At 37.8% G+C, this 17,664-nt stretch overlaps 1 protein-coding gene across 1 annotated transcript in view; it reads right to left on the bottom strand.

The window, feature by feature from the left end:
* The window catches only part of MORC1 (MORC family CW-type zinc finger 1), a 190,469-nt gene that overhangs the window by 63,928 nt on the left and 108,877 nt on the right, over positions 1–17,664 (bottom strand). The window contains exons 18-19 of the mRNA XM_072614049.1: positions 4,332–4,400; positions 2,708–2,938 (exon numbers count right to left, since the gene is read on the bottom strand). Coding sequence (XP_072470150.1) covers positions 2,708–2,938; positions 4,332–4,400 — 300 coding nt within the window. The remainder of the gene's footprint in view (positions 1–2,707; positions 2,939–4,331; positions 4,401–17,664) is intronic.

Raw genomic sequence — 17,664 nt, 5'->3', positions numbered from 1 at the left:
ACATAATTAAGAAAAAATACCACAACTACTATCTCAACAATCCCTGACTGAAAATCAGGCTTTTATCAGGTGTGTTTATAATAATAATAGAGATCAGCTGATTTTCAGAAAAAACACATAAGGTCTTGCCCATTGTTAGTGTTTAATAAATATTTTTTGGAAGAATGACTAAACTTACACATTTGAAGTTCTGCAACCTGGAAGAGGGATCAGATTTATTCTGCTTGGTTACAGAAGGCAGAAGTAGGAGCAATTGGGGAGAAGGCACAAAGAGGAAAATGATATGGTATGGAAAAATTGTGTAAGAAAACATCCTAACCATTAGAGCTATCTAAAAATGCAACGAGCTTACAGTCCATGACCTAAAAGAAGCAAATTCTTTTGTGGTCTAAAAAATAATGAAGGGCATGGTTTCAGAGAATCCTGGGAAGAGTTGTAGGAACTGATAGAAGAAAACAAGCAGGGTGAGAAGACTAGGAGAAAGCAATAACAAAATGGTAAAGACAAAAAATGTTTCCAAGACTTAAGAACTCTGACCAATGCAATGTCCAATCACGATCCCTTATGATGGAACATGTTACTCACCTGCTGACAGAAAAGTAAAAGACTCAGCATGTAGATCAAGACATATACATATACATATATTTGGACATGACCAGTGAAGAAATTTATATTGTTTGAATATACATATTTGTTACAAGGATTTAGTTTCTATTTCTTTTTTAAAGGGAAGGAGTCAGAAGGAAAGAAATTAGATTTTCTTTAACAGAAAAATAATTAAAAAATAATGCAATGGACTTTCTTGGAAGGTCACAGATTCTCCCTTAGTAGAGGTTTTCAAGCAGAGGAAGGTAACTAATTCTTGGAAGAGGATGCAGAAGGAATTTTAGTCCAGGTATATGTCTGAAGTACCTTACAACTCTTAAATACTGTGATTTTGAGATCCACTGAGGAAACAGGTGAGTAGGAAGGAACAATTTCCTAGGAAGAATCTTTAAATGGAAGTTGTCCTTCCAAACAATTACCTTGTTATAGTGTAGTTATATTTGCCAAGTACAATACCTGGCACAAAGTAAGTGCTTAATAATGCTTTTTAATTGATTGAATGATTAAACACTTTACCAACATTGATACTATTGCTCAAAATGTTTTCATAACTCCTTTTTGGGAATTATAATCCCTCTTGAGCATACATGTCTCATAATAACAGTACACTTTAAGGTCAATGAAGCATTTTTTCTAAAAAGAAAAAACACCCAGAGAAGATGCTTGGGGTAAATAGCATAAGTACAGTTATCCCTTCTGCAACATGACTTTTCCCATCATGATTTTGATATGTCTCATATTGGAAAAATATAATTAAATGGGAATTTTTTGGTGAGTTTTGCAGAAGATGCAGAAGACATTTGAAGGACAGTAGACAACATAGAGACTATGACCAAACACTTAATCCAAATTTTACAATAAGGTACTCTAAATACCCCATAAAAGAAAAAAAATCATAAGTTTTCTCTAGTAGAAAAGGAAGGTCTAAAATTCTTATGCAGATTTTGGGGGGCGGGGTTGAGGAAGGGAAGATGCCATACCTCTAATCCCTGAGATGAGGAAAGTAAAACTGTATTTATTACACCTAATTTATTGATCAGGTAACAAAGGCTCAAAGAAAGTAGATGTTTTGTTCAAAGTCATGATGCTTTAAGTGTCAAAGCTGGCACTCAAACTCAAGTCTTTTGCTTCTAAGATCACTCCTAATAGAGCATAAGGTTTTTGAGGGATAGAATTAGGCATCTTTGCTCTAAGCATACATAGCAAGCAGTCAATAATTTCTTATCAAATTAATGGATTGTTTGCAGAATCTCTGTGGCCCATGCTTCTAAAGAGCCTACTTGGAAGTAAGTCTTTCTCCTACAGTGGATTTGATTTTTGCATAAAAGGCAAAAATCCTTTGGGGTGAAGTCTGATGGGTGATCAGTTAGGCTGGTCAATCCCATATTGAATAGATAAAGGAATACGGTAATTGAGTGATTTCCTTGTGTGACTAGTAAACTAGCTTTGCAGGAAAATTCCTAAAGATTACTAAAAGAGAAAAAGTAAGGCAGTGCTGTTGTAATAGGTTGTAATTCTCCTACAATGATTATTTTAAAACGAACCACATTCATAGGAATGTACAAATTCTGGTGATAAAAAAAAAAATCAGTGCTATCACTTTTTAGTCCTACCTTATTATCAATTATAATCCCCCTCTGCCTATAACTTTTAAGTTTGAATAAATGGAAACTTTGTAATATTTGGCCCCAAACTTCTTTTCTAAAGCATTCAATGCAAAACTACAGAGCATGTAATGCCCCAAATTTACCATTTGTAATCATCTGGACTTTTCTTCTTTGACTAAATTAGAACTAATATTATATTTCCTAGCCTGTCCAAATTCAGGACATCTTTTAACTAGTGTGAGCTCTCCATCTACTCTGCTGAAAATAATAATGTTGTTTTGGATTTTTTTTTGTGTGAGAATTCCGGAAAATGAGAGAAATCAGAACCCTAGCTAGACATTACAGATTGTAATTTGTGTTCCATGGCTAAACAAGCTGGAGGAAAAAAACCAAAAAAAAAACTTAAAATGAAGTATAACCCTTGCCCAAATGCTACTTCAGGACTAGTACCTCTTTGCAAATTATTTTAAGAATGAAGAAATAAAATATCCCACCTGGGAGTTCTCATTGATCTTGGTATTTTCCAAATGTCTTCTTGCCTGCTTCACTTTCTTCCTCACAGTTGTCTCTGGAATTCTGGCCTCCAAAATGTGATTTGAGATTGAGCCTGACCTTGACCTCCTCCTCTTCTGACTGAAAACTTTGCCCCAAACCACTGAGGATGAGCAGATATCTTGTTCTGAAGCATCTCTTTGAGGTACAACTGTCCTGGATTTTGCATATTCCTTAAATGACAATGAGAATATCAGGTTCTCAAATTTGAAAAGTTGGATTGAGTTAGGAGAAACCCACTGGAAATCATTAATTCATGATTCAGGGTTGAGAATCTTTGCTTTGTACCATAGTAACCCAGTAAGAATGGGTTGAAGGAAATGGGAGTGCTTTTTAAGCCTGGAGAAGGGATGTGGGGGGTTAGATACCATAGCTGGCTTCAAATATCTGTAGGGCTTTCATTCTGAAGAGGGACTAGATTTGTTCTACTTGAACCTAGATGTCAGAACTAGGAACAAATGGTGGAAAGAAAAAAGAGACAAATTTAGGCTTGATGGAAGGAAGAACTGTCTTACAATTAGGACTGGTCAAATGAGGGATGAGCAAAGAAAAATGTGTTTCTGATCCTTGAAAACTGGCTAATAACTTGAACCTGGCTAATACCTCTCAGGGACTCTGGTTCACGAAAGGATTGGAAGAGATGATTTCTGACATCTCTTCCAACTCTGGGATCCTGAGATATGCGTGTCCCTGACACTCTCCATAACAGCAGGTACTAAATGAATATTTGTTCAATGAATAGATAACGCCATTCTAATTCTACTTTCTCTTAAAGATACAATCTGCAGTGTGTATGTATTTGTCCTTCACTGCCGAGGAAGACCATGTCATCAGAGAAATAATGACATGACTTGCACTTGACTTTGTTTTGAGGGAGGGAGAGTTGTGCAGGTCACCATCCTCACTTCTCCTCCACAGACAGTTACCAGAATCCAGTTACCAGATATTCATCAGGATGACTGGAGATAACCCAAGATGAGGCAACTGGGGTTAAGTGACTTGCCCAAGGTCACACAGCTAGTGAGTGTCAAGTGTCTGAAGTGAGATTTGAACTCAGGTCCTACTGACTCCTGCACAGATGCTCTATCCACTGTGCCACCTAGTTGCCCCATATAATCTGCACTCTTTTCTTAAAAGAGGAATTAGATGAATTAAAGAGAGATGACATAGGCAGATTAACAATGAGGTTGTCATAGAAAGTAGAAGAGTCCTACAAAAAGGAGAGAGGTGGATAGCATTCTGTGCTTTTGGATTTCTCCATCTCCCTTAGGATGGGAAGATAATTTTGGACTGAGAGAAAATTTCATACATGCTTTCTAAATGATCTAGGAGGAAAATGTCAATACAAGAGTTTTCAGGTATATTTCAGAAAAGCAATAATTAGGAAATAGGAACAGCAGCTATTTCTATTTCTGATTCCTGTGGTGATCTCCAGTGAGTCAATGAAATCTACTGATATGGCTGAACCTCATAAAACAGGATTAAATTTAATGTTACATAATAGTTTTGATCTCTTTATATATGAAGCACGATGCAAATACAAGTAACATAGCTGAACTTGCTCACCTTTGGAGCCGAAGCTTGGGAGCTGGGGAGGAATTCTGTGGTCTTGCTTGCTGGCACAAAGTAAGAGTTCTATAAGAAAACCAACAGTTGGACAAGTGTGAAAATAACCTTTTTTCTTTGGCACTTCTATGTTCTCTACTATTAAAATATGGAGAAATTATTAAGACAACACAGAGGCACTAACCACTATTTTAATCTTAAATCTACCACATTTGTTTTTGTATTTATGGATGAAACCAATTTTTATTGGTTTCATTACTCCAGGTAAAATGTCAGGAGGGAGCATGGTGCCATGAAAAAGGCGTCATCAGATTTAGAGTCAGAAGAACTCAGTTCTGCCATACTATATGAGTGACTATGGACTAGTCATTTATCCTCATTGGGTTCTTCCCCTGTAAAATGAGGGATTTGAACTAGACGACCACTGTAGTCCTGGATATGAATCTCAAACCCAACATTTCCAAAAGAGAACTCATTTTTTCATCCAAATTTACACTTCTTCCTAACTTGCTTTTCTGTTCAGGGTAGTAACCATTTTTTCAGTCACCTTGATTTACAACCTCCTAGTCATAATGAATTCTTCACTCTCTCTCACCACATACTTTGGTTTGTCCCACCTTCCCTCCCCCATCCAATCATATTGATTGTACCTCTCCACTATCTACTCATAGTCACTCTTTCCTCTCCTCTCAAGAGGCCACCACACAAGTTCTGACTCATTACTTCTCACCTGACTGACGGCAATAACTTCCTAATTGGTTTCCCTGACTTAAGCTTCTCATTTCTGCAATCCATACCTCATATAGCTTCCAAAGTGATATGCCTCAAGTTCAAGTCTGACAATGTCATTCCTCTATTTGACATTTAAAGGCCATCATAATCTGGTCTCACTTTTATTACACATTATCTCCCTTCACTCACTCCAAAGTCTGACCAAATCAGACTATTTGCTGTCCCTCACACGTAATATTCCACCTATCCTCCCATGCTTGGAAGGCATAACCTTTTCATCTCTACCTCTAAGAATCTGAAGCTGGGTGAGATGTAAAGAAATGAGAATTACAAGTATAGATGACTTCAGGACTTGGCAGTACAATGGAGGAAAGATAAGGGATAACAAACTGAAGGGACTGTGGAGTCAAGTAGTAAAGGGTTTGGGTAGGTAGTGGTTTTTCCTTGAAGAATAAGGAAAATCAGGAAATATTTGAAAAGTTTGGAGGAGGAAGTAAATAGATAACTTGTTCTTCCCTCCCCCTTAAATTTTAGAAATGTTACTTTCATAGAAAAAAATTTTTTAATAAATCCTTTTTTAAAAACCACATACAAATTTACAAAAAACACTTAAAAGAAAATAAAACTCTTTCTGGTATTAGCAAAATCACTCAATAAGTCAAATACTTCTCTGAAAATATGGCACTGTTCAGCACCATACCCTGACATGATTGACAGATATGGGAGAGACAAAAATTGTCATTGAAGGAACCCTAAGAATTCTGTTTTACACACTCATCCCATGATAGCTGATTTGAATAGTACCTCAGCCTACTTTAATTCTCTTTTTTTCCTGGCTGCTTTTCAAGTAAAGGTGTATGTCCACAATGCAATATTTTCACTATGGTAATGGTAAAGATGTGCTTAAGGAGTTTTAAGCTTCTTTGCCTATTTCTGGCTTTGAGTAGGAGGGGAAAAAATGATGAAGAAAGCAAGGAGGACAGAAGAAAGAAAGGCAAGTCCAAAGCAAAACAATAAGAAAGCAAGGTTACAGAAGATGGCTCAGGAAAGAAATCTTTATATGAGTGTCACCACACTATAAACTCTTGCAGTTAGAAGAGGTCTTTAAAGTCATGTAGCCCAACCTGCGCTCTTAGGCAGAAATGGACTCTACTACATTTTCTCTCTGTCATTCTTTGTGTCAGAGGGCTAACGAGTTATCTCAAAAATAATAATAGCTAGAATTTATATAGCACTTGATGGTTTGAAAAGCACTTTATAAATATTATCTCATTATTTCACAAGACAGAGTAGAAAAGGTACTGGACCACAGCAATTAAGAAACCCAGTTTTGAGTCTACATTCTAACTAGTATGATCATAGGCAAATCACAAGTTATCTGAGGCTCAGTTTTTTTTCATCTGTAGAATAAGGGAGACTGATTAGAGCAGAGATTTAAAGATAGAAGATGCTTTAAAGTCCATTTAATTGAACCCTCTCACTTCTCAGAAGAGGAAGTTCAGATAATTAAATTGCTCAAGGTCACACAGGGAGAAAGTGGCAGAGGTGGGATTTTACCTGGAGGTTTGTGACATCTAGGGCTCTTTCTGCTGTCCTAGATCATATCTGGGGCAGCTAGGTGGTACAGTGGATACAGTGCCAGGCCTGGAGTCAGAAAGACTCATTTCTCTGAATTCAAATCTAGCCTCAGATACATACTAGCTATGTGACCCTGAGTAGGTCACTTAACTCTGTTTGCTTCAATTTCCTCATCTATAAAACGAGCTGGAGAAGAAAATGGTATCTCTGAAGAAGGAAATGGCAAACCACTCCAGGATATTTGCCAAGAAAATCCCAAATGGGGTCACGTAGTTAGACAACACAGAAATGAGTGAACAACAAAAAAATCATGTTTACTATGGTACTGTCTAGCCCTAACAATCTATATAAACTCATTCCATGCTGTTGCACAGCGATTCTTTTGGGTGCACATACTTAATCACTTTATAGACAAACCATTTTACACATATCAAAGGTAAATGAGGTTGTCATGCTAAAAACTTGCCCACTCACAAAAAAAAAAAATGATTTGTCTTTCTTCTGCTATGCACAAATAGGAAAATAAAGAACCATCAACTAGATTTACTACTAGCATACATTCTTATAGCCCCAAGCAATTAGTCTAGCAGGCTACAGCCACATTTTATCTCCATGATGGAAGGCAAACAAAAGTTTCAGGTCTGATTAACCCACTAAGAGAAACAGCACATCAGAATGGAGAGGTGGCTTTTTTCTGCCTAGAATGCAGTTCTCAAGAAATCTGGCTTGGCCCTTTTCCTCTCACAGAAACATGTTTATAAAAATGTATGCCATAGAGATGCAAATTTTTGCTAACACAGGCATAAAGAAAATGAGTCAGAAGTCCCTATATAGATTGGGTTTTTTTTGCATAGCTTTGCAGGGATTTGTGGTCAACCCATTTGTTATCTTATTTTAAGCAGTTAATAGTTTATGGCAGCTTACTTTTAGTTATTCCTTTATTTAAGTTCATTGCATGCAATTTCTACTTTGAAAACCCACTATAGAACTCCGTACCTGCAAGCCCTTGCCAGAAGGCTTGTGTTCAACTCTGATTCTATGCTTTCTGTGAAATATGGATTTGGTCATTATGATTATTCTACTAATCTGGTTACAACTTTCCTTCAAACTGCACCTTTCTCCTTTTTATAGTCTCTTATCTTATATATCAATGTCAGAATTACAGTTTTGCCCAAGAACTATCCCACTGGGCAGCTAGTGGGTGCAGTGAATAGAGTGCTGGGCCTGAAGTCAGGAAGACTCATCTTCCTAAGTTCAAATCTGGCCTTAGACACTTAACCAGCTGTGACCTGGCAAGTCACCTAACCCTATTTGTCTCAGTTTCTTCATCTGTAAAATGAGCTGGAGAAGAAAATCGCAAACCATTCCAGTATCTTTGCCAAGAAAACCGCAAATGGGATCATGAAGACTTAAAATAACTTTAACAACAACACATGTGGCCCTCTAGGTCCAAAGGGTTGTACTTGAGGACCTAGAAGGCCACATGTGGCCTCAAGGCCGCAGGTTTCCCACCCTGGCACTAGAAGATTTGTCAGCACCAAAACAAGTTTGCTACTTATTTCAACTGATGCTTCTGACCACCCTTTTGGGGATCCTAGCCATTGACTCTTTTTACAATTACTTTACATCTTGTAAAAATTCTCTAAATCATAGGCTGAATCTTCATAGTGGAATGAGCACAGGCTGGGTATCAAAGGATGGTTTAAATTCCGAATCTGCCACTTGCTGCCCATAAAGCCTGAAACAAGTCCCTTAACCTCTGAGAGCCTTGGTTTTATCTTCTGGTAAATGAGACAGCTGAACTAGACAATCTCTGTTTTGTTCTAGCTCAGTTATCCAATAATTATTTGGGTTACAAAAGGTCCCCAGAACAGGTGATACTGACTGATCTCCTGTCTCAGACATTTACTAGGTGTATAACTCTGGACAAATCATTTGTTTCTGCCTCTGTTTGCTCCTCTGTAACCTAGGGATGATTATAGGATTGTGGGGAGGATAACATATGTAAAAATATTTTGTAAATCTTAAAATGCTATATAAATGTGACCTATTATGAGAGATGGATTGGTAAATGTAGGTTATTGGGGGGAAAGTGCATCCACACTCACTTTTAATCTGTGCTGCTAACAGGGTGTTATTAGCAATTGAGGTATAAACACTCATACCAAAAATCTAACAAGTTTGGTGAGCCAGTCAGAGCTGGCTCCAGCATATCTCTGCCTATTATTAATGATTTTTAATGTCAATATTATTACTAACAATATTAGTCTGTGGATATCCAGGTTTAAGCTGGAATTTCTCTGTTCTTCCCATTCTGAACTCCAAGTAGTTTCTAGAGCCACTTTTCAATGCTCACGAAGATCAGGGGGTTTTGTTACTTGTTTCAACTGTCCAATCCACACAAAATTAAAAAAAGCCTGACCTTAATGATTTCTTAGTTTAACTTTTTTTTTTATAGACAAGGAAATTGAGTCTCAGGGAAATGAACTGTCCAAGATCATACAGTGTCAGGGGAGAGATTTGAACTCTTATCTTCCTGATTTGATGTTTAATAAATTAGCTGCTGTATACAATACTGTTAAAAGAACAATAGTATTTGTATAATTTGTGCAACGCTTTATGGTCATGAAGAGTGCCCCACTTCTCATCACCCTGTAGAATTAGTCTACATGCCTGCCCCTTTAGTTCTTAAGTCCATGCTGGTGCCTGCCAACCAGGTCCTCCAAGTTGTTTTGGGAGACCCAAGGCTGAAACTAAGAATTCAGATTGAAAGCAGGGTCTGAGGAAGGCATTATAGAAAAAGCTTTGGATTAGGAATCAGGCAACCTAAACCCTAGAGTAAGTTCTGTCAAATAGTTTTGAGTCTGAGAGAAAGTCATTTAAACCCTCTGTTTCAGTTTCTTATCTATAAAATGGGGATAATAATACTAACCTAGTTGTACTGTTTTAGTATTTGTGACATGTATTAAAACATGAATGTACATATCACATGCATATTTATAACATGTATAGTAATACATGTATTTAGTATTTATAACATGCACAAGCATTTACAAGTATTATTTATTTGTAACATGTATTATACTGTGTATAATGATGTAAAAGATGTATTTAACATTTATAACATATAATACATGTATAACATGTATAACATGTATTTAGTATTTATAACATGTATTAGTATATTACATGCATAACATGTAATCACTGTTTTTGGAACTCATGGAGAGCTGTTTAGGAATGAAAAAAGAGCAGCAACCTTTTCTTATGGAAAAATACATGACAAAGAAAAATATCGAGCATATGTAGAACTATATATGTATAAAATTTTATCTACATAAGTGTGTATGACTATATATGTGTGCATTATTATACTTGTTAATAACTATATAAATTTGCATAATTATACCTACATATGTATATAATCATATGTGTGCATAGTTGGTTGGTTGGTTGGTTGTTCTCAAAGAGGACCAAAATGACATCACCATGATAAAGTGAAATTTCAATGTGTCCAACTGTGGCTAATCAGACCAGTATGAGCTTGCAATGCTCCACCACAAGTTGGGCACAGATAGTCTGAGTGAATATTTGGGGTGGATACTCCAAATTTGCGCATCTTATGTTTACTTTGTGCTGTCTCAATTCTGCTTTGCTCACAGAGTACACCACTTTTTCTGATGCGGGCACGCCATACTGAGTGGTCCTGTGCCAGTGCTTCCCATGTTGCCCAGTCAAATTCAAAGTTCTTGTGAGAGACTTTGAGAATGTCCTTGTATCGCTTCTTGTGAACACCATGTGATCGCCTTGACAAGCACACATTTTACATTCGAACGGCATGGCCAGCCCATCAGAGTTGTGAATTATCATATATGTGAATTACTATATATGTGACTATGTATGTATGTACAACTATTTATGTGTATATATACATGTGTGTATAACACATATGTGGATATATAGGTATAACTATATATGTAGTTCTACAGATGGAAGCCAGGAAATGGAAATAAAGGAAAGCATTCCAGACATGCTAGTGAAAATAACCAAGGCTGGGAGATGGAGTGTCTTGTTTGAGGAACAGCAAGGGACCAGTGCCACTGCATCACAGAATACATGAAGAATAGAGGAAAGGTGTAGTAAGGAGGGTAGGTTTTGAAGAGCTTCTGTATGTGTGTATGTATGTATGTGTGTGTGTGTATGTGTGTGTACATGTATATATGAAAATATGTATGTATCTGAAATGAAATAAGAAATAATAATTTCACATTAGACATAAGTTTATAGATAACAAAACAGTAATAACATATTTATATGTCTATATGACCCTTTAAGGTTTCTAAAATGCTTGACAAACATTTTTTCATTTGATCTAATCTTCTCCCTCCTTCCTTTGTTGGGTAAGAAAACCAGTGGACAAGAGTGGAGTGTGAGAGGAAGGTGAGCTGCCTCATTATGAGGAAGACAATACTGGACAAATAGCTCAGATCTTCCCAGAGGAGATGGATGAGAAAATAACTTAGGTAGTCAATTCAAGCAGCATTTATCAAACTATCTAGTATGTGCCCAGTCCTTTACTTGGTATTGTGAGGGGTTCAGAATGTAGAAGTAAAAAGCAAGGCATCCTTCCTAGATCATAGATTTTGAGCTGTCAGAGATCATAGAGGTCATAGGACGCAGATATAAAGCTGGAAGGGACCTCAGATGCCCAGGAAGTTTAAGTGACTTGCCCAAATTCAAGCAAATGTAATTATCAGAGTAGACATGACTGCATGTCCTGTGACTCGAGTCAGGGATCTTTCCGCTGTTACCATGCTCCTTCTTCAAGGAGTCTATAATCCGTTCAATAACTACTTCCTTCTCTACTATTCTTTCTCTAATATGCTATGAGCATAATATCTACAAGTGTGAATTTATTATGTATAGTTCCTTCTGAAGAAGCAATGCATCATTATAGGGAAAAAGGGACTCCTGTAGCAGGAGTAACAAAGCAAGATATTTCAACTGCACTGTGCAGAATAGCCTCTTGTTACACACAGCCCTTTAGTTGTCATAAATTCTAGATCGTGGCAGCGTATGCAAGAAGGCTGTGAAGTTCATTCAATACAGAAATAGATCTTCTTATAGATTTAAAGTCTCAGAATCATGCATAATGGCCGCACATTAAAAAAAAATTAAATCTTAAATGAGAAAATGTATGCACTTTTTTCATCAGTAAGCTGGCCTCAGATATGTCATTCCAATTTGGGAAATACTACTAAAATCACTCTTTTTCTCTATCCTTTACAGCCAAACAATCTACTTGAGAATTACCAGATTATACTGTTTCATTTTGTACGTTTACATCAGTGTTGCTGACAATGTTAAGCTAACATTTCAGCTCCATTTCAAATTCTAGAGTCTTTACAGGGTTTTTTTGCTCATTCTCCAGACTATGAAAAAGATAAATGGGATTCACACATAATCACTACACTCCTGTCCAACTTCCATATTTCATTTGGATCAAGTAAGAGAGCATATTATATCCTAATAATTGTCCAGAATTTGATAGATTTGACCATCACTTACACACACACACACACACACACACACACACACAAACACCCACACATGTACTAGTAAGTAATCATTTGCAAATTGTGCTGAGCATGAAAATCATGTCTTATTTACCTGTCTATGCCATACTGACCACAATGCCTTGCACGTATTAGGTGCTACTTGATTCAAATATCTCCAGAGATAGTAATTTTCCTATGTCTCTTCTTTTTTTAAAAAAAAATAATTCACTTTTAGTTTGCAACATTCATTTCCACAAGATTTTGAGTTCCAAATTTTTCTCCCCATCTCTCCCCTCCGCCAACCCCAAGACAGCATGCACATTCTGATTACCATTTCTCCCAATCTGCCCTCCCTTCTCTTATCCCCAGCCCCTCTATTTCCTTGAAGGACAAGAAAAATTTCTATACCCCACTGCCTGTATATCTTATTTCCCAGTTGCATGTAAAAACAATTTTTAACATTTGTTTTTAAAACTCTAAATCCCAACCTCTCCATTCCTCCTTTCCCACACATCCCCACTGAGAAGGCAAGCAATTCAACATAGGTTATACATGTGTAGCTATGCAAAAACACTTCCACAAAAGTCATGTTGTGGAAGACTAACTATATTTTCCTCCATCCTATCCTGCCCCCCCCCATTTATTCTATTCTCTCTGTTGACTCTATCCCTCCTCAAAAGTATTAACTTCTAATTACCTCCTCTTCCCACTAATCCTCCTTTCTATCAACTCCCCACCCCACCACTTCTCCCCTACTTTCCTGCATTGTAAGATAGAGTTTCATAGCAAATTGAGTATGCATGTTATTCCCTTCTTAAGTCAAATGTGACAAGAGTGGGGCTCACTTTTTCCCTCTCACTTCCCCACTCTTCCCTTCCATCGAAAAGGCCTTTTTTTGCCGCTTTTACGTGAAAGATAATTTGCCTCATTCTATTTTTCCCTTTCTCTCCCAATATATTCTTCTTTCACCCCTTAATTTTATTTTTTTGAGGTATCATCCCTTCCTATTCAACTCACCCTGTGCCCTCTGTCTATATGTATATAATCCCTTCAATTATCCTAGTACTAAGAAAAGTTTCAAGAGTTATAAATATCATCTTTCCATGTAGGAATGTAAACAGTTCACCTTTAGTAAGTCCCTTATGATTTCTCTTTCCTATTTACTTTTTTCATGCTTCTCCTGTGTTTGAAAATCAAATTTTCTATTCAGCTCTGGTCTTTTCATCAAGAATGCTTTAAAGTCCTCTATTTCATTGAATATCTATTTTTTTCCCCTGAATATTACACTCAGTTTTGCTGGGTAGGTGATTCTTGGTTTTAGTCCTAGTTCCTCTGACTTCTGGAATATCATATTCCAAGTCCTGTGACCCCTTATTGTAGAAGCTGGTAGATCTTGTGCTATCCTGATTGTATTTCCACAATACTTGAATTGTTTCTTTCTGGCTGCTTGCAATATTTTCTCCTTGACCTGGGAGCTCTGGAATTTGGCTACAATATTCCTAGGAGTTTTCTTTTTGGGATATCCTTCAGGATGTGACTGGTGGATTCTTTCAATATTTATTTTACCCTCTGGGCAGCTAGGTGGTACAGTGGATAGAGCGCCAGTGCAGGAGTCAGGAGAACTTGAGTTCAAATCTCACTTCAGACACTTGACATTCACTAGCTGTGTGACCTTGGGCAAGTCACTTAATCCCAATTGCCTCATCCTTGGTCATCTCCAGTCATCCTGATGAATATCTGGTCACTGGATTCAGATGGCTCTGGAGGACAAGTGAGGCTGGTGACCTGCACAGCACTCCCTCACTCAAAAAAAACAAAGTCAAGTGCAAGTCATGTCATCATTTCTCTGATGGCCTGGTCTTCTTCAGCAACGAAGGACGAACACACACACATTTTACCCTCTAGTTCTAGAACTTCAGGGCAGTTTTCCTTGATAATTTCTTGCAAGATGATGTCTGGGCTCTTTTTTGGATCATGGCTTTCAGGTAGTCCCATAATTTTTAAATTGTCTCTCCCAGATCTATTTTCCCGATCAGTTGTTTTTCCAATGAGATATTTCACATTGTTGCTTTTTATTCCTTTGGATTTGTTTTATAATTTCTTGATTTTTCATAAAGTCATTAGCTTTCATCTGCTCCATTCTAACTCTTAAGGAATTATTTTCTTCAGTGAGTTTTTGGACCTCCTTTTCCATCTGGCCAATTCTGCTTTTTAGGACATTCTTCTCTTCACTGGCTTTTTGGATCTCTTTTGTCATTTGGATTAGTCTATTTTTTACAGTGTTATTTTCTTCAGCATTTTTTTTTTGGTCTCTTTGAGAAAGCAATTGACTTGATTTTCAGAATTTTCTTGCATCACTCTCTTTTCTCTTCCCGATTTTTGCTCTACTTCTCTTACTTGATTTTCAAAACTGTTTCTGAGCTCTTTCATGGCCTGAGAAAAATTCATATTTTCCTTGGAGGCTTTGAATGGAGGAGCTTTGACTTTGTTGTCTTCTGTTTGGTCTTCCTTGTCATCAAAGTAAGATTCTATAGTCTGATTTTTTTTGTTGTTTTTGCTCATTTCTCCAGGCAATTACTTGACTTTTGAACTCTTTGTCAAGGTAGATCTCTGCTTCCAGTGTGGTCAGGGGGTGTACCGTTAGCTGCTCAATTCTCCCACAATATGTGGGCCTAGAGCTCCAGAAACAGTCTTTGTCTCTGGCCCTACTGTTGTGGCTGTTGTGGGTTCCTCTGCCCCTTTCCCCCTCTGCCACCTTGGGGATGGAATCAGACCACTCTGTTCTCCCACACTGGTCCCATAGGCTTTTACCACTGACCTTCCAATTTGTCCTAGGCATTTTGGGGTTGTGAACTGGGGAAACTGCCACAGATGCGAGAGCTTCAGTCTCCCCAAGGCCTGCTCATGTCCTCTTTGTGCCAGTGCAACCCACGTTGGACTGTGCCCTACTCCCTGCCCCCTAAGTGGTGAGACAGATACTCTCCAGTGACCTTCGAGGCAGTCTTGGGCTGGAGGTTTCCTTCACTCTGTCATTCTGTGGATTCTGCAGCTCCAGAATTTGTTTAGAGTCATTTTTTTTTATAGATATTTGGCTGGGCTTGGGGGCAGCACTCTAGAAAGTAGGTGCTGCTACTCTGCCACCTTGGCTCCACCCTCCATCATCCCTCTCTTTCAAGACTATTATATTGTTTGTCTTTCATTGCTGAAGAGGACCAATGACATCATGAGGTGATAAATGAATTGGATTTAAGTGAGGCAGAGTTTCAAAAAGTTGTCAGCCTGACTCTCTCTTCTAGAGTCATCAAAGTCTGGTGGTAAAACAAAAGCCAAGAGTATTGACAATGGCTCAGTATGCAGTGGATGACCAAGGTCTAAGCAGTTATCTGTTTCAGTCACCTCTATGGCCACTGGAACAAATTATCCTCATCCATCCATTTCACCAGGGTAAATCTTCACATGCTTGGGGTAGATGTCCTCCTAACTTACCATTTGAAACCTATCAGTTATCCTCAACTTGATTTAGCCTGTTTGCCAAAACAGTTTATCACAGTGTAGCCTCTGTGCATACTACAACTTCTTGGAGCCATAGGGGAGAGTCAGATGACTGCTTGGACACCAAAAATGGATCAGAAGGTCTGAAGAGAGCTCAACAGCCATCATACCACAAGCGCCAGTCCTCCTTAATGCCCCAACTCCTTAAGAAGGTCTTCTACAATCACTTTTTCCATTTTCTTTTCTTGCTCTCTTCTACAGTCTTCTACATTTGACTGAAACTGCTCTTTTCAAAGTTAACAGTCTCTTAACCTCCAAATCTAATGGCCTTTTCTCAATCCTCATCCTTCTTGATCTTTACGCGTCCTCTGACCCTGTCAATCACCCTCTTCTCTCTAGGTTTTCATTCCTCTTCCTTCTCGGCTCTCCTCCAACCTGTCTGACCTCTTTTCAGCCTTCTTTGCTAGATCTTCATCTATGCTGAGCCTGTTACCAGTGAGTGTCTCCTGAGGTTCTGTCCTGGGCCTTCTTCTCTTCTTCCTCTGTATTATTTCATTTGGTGACCTCATCAGCTCTCACAGATTCAATTATCATCTCAATGAAGATGATTCTCAGATCTATTTGTCCAGCCTTAACTTCTCTCCAAATTTCCAGTCACATATCTCTGAGTACCTACTGGAAATCTTACTGGTTGTCCCACAGTCATCTTTAACTCAACATGTCCAAAAGTAAATTCAGCATGTTTCCTATAAAACACATCCTTCTTAACTTCTCCATTATTATCTAGTGCACTACTATCCTCCCTACTACTATCCTTAGTCTTCTTATCCTTCTCATCCCCATATCCAAAAGGTTAGCAAGTCTTTTCAAATCTGTATTTTCAATGTCTCTGGTATATTATATTCTCCCACCTCTTTTCTGACACTGACACCATCTATGTGTTGCAGGCCCTGTACCTCATGATTGGACTTTTGCAACAGTATTCTGGTTGGAGCAGAGGTTTCTAAAGTGAGTGATACTGCTCTGTGGAGGGCACTGGAACGATCCAGGGGAATGGTAGTAGCCTCGGGTGTAATTGGAGGGCATTGAATAAAAATAAGGGGGTGGTGAAACTATAAGGAAAGAAGAGAAGATAAGAAAATTTTGAAAACTTGTTCTTACATATTTCATCTGTTGTATAACAAGAGTTAAAGTCACAGTTCTTAATTTATTTTTCAAATAAACACACAAAATGCAAATTATAACTAATTGGTGATCAAGTCTGGCAACAGGTCTTAACAAGCAAGTGTTGACAAGTGAGCATGTCGTGCATTGTGTCGGGAAGTCCAGTATGCATTGGCAGGAACATGTGAATGTAATGACTTCTTTACAATATGATACTATATAGTTCTGTGATGCCATAATGCAACATCACAATTTCAGTGCAGGAAAAAAACCACAAATTTACAACAAATTATTAAATTTAAGATGTGCTATTTAAAAATATATATTTTACATTTTAAATGATGCAAATTTCAAAAAAAAACTATTAAAAGATTAAAGAAAGTAAATTTCCACATGGGTGCTGAATAATTTTTTTAAAGGGGGGTAATAGACCAAATAAGTTTGAGAATCTCTGGGTTGCAGTCTCTGCCCCAAGCCTTTCTTCTCTGTCTCTGTCCCATTCTCTACTTAGCTGTACAAGTAATCTTCCTAAATCTGATCCAACCATGTCACTCCTCTACTTGATAAAATCCAGCAGCTCTCTATTGCCTCCAGGATCAAATATAAAATCCTCTGTTTGGCTTTTAAAGTCTTTTACAATTTTTCCAGTCCTCTTACACTTCTCTCCTGTCTTTGTATTTGCATCCTTGCTGTTTCTCACATTTGTTACTCCATTTCTCAGCACTGCATTTCCACAGGCTTCCTTTTTATGCCTGGAATTTTTTCTTACCTTACCCTTTGTCTCCTGGCTTCCCTCAAGTTCCAGCTAA

The sequence above is a fragment of the Notamacropus eugenii genome, chromosome 5, assembly GCF_028372415.1.
Source record: "Notamacropus eugenii isolate mMacEug1 chromosome 5, mMacEug1.pri_v2, whole genome shotgun sequence".
Classification (NCBI taxonomy): Eukaryota; Metazoa; Chordata; class Mammalia; order Diprotodontia; family Macropodidae; genus Notamacropus; species Notamacropus eugenii.
This window is presented reverse-complemented; position numbering and strand designations above follow the sequence as displayed.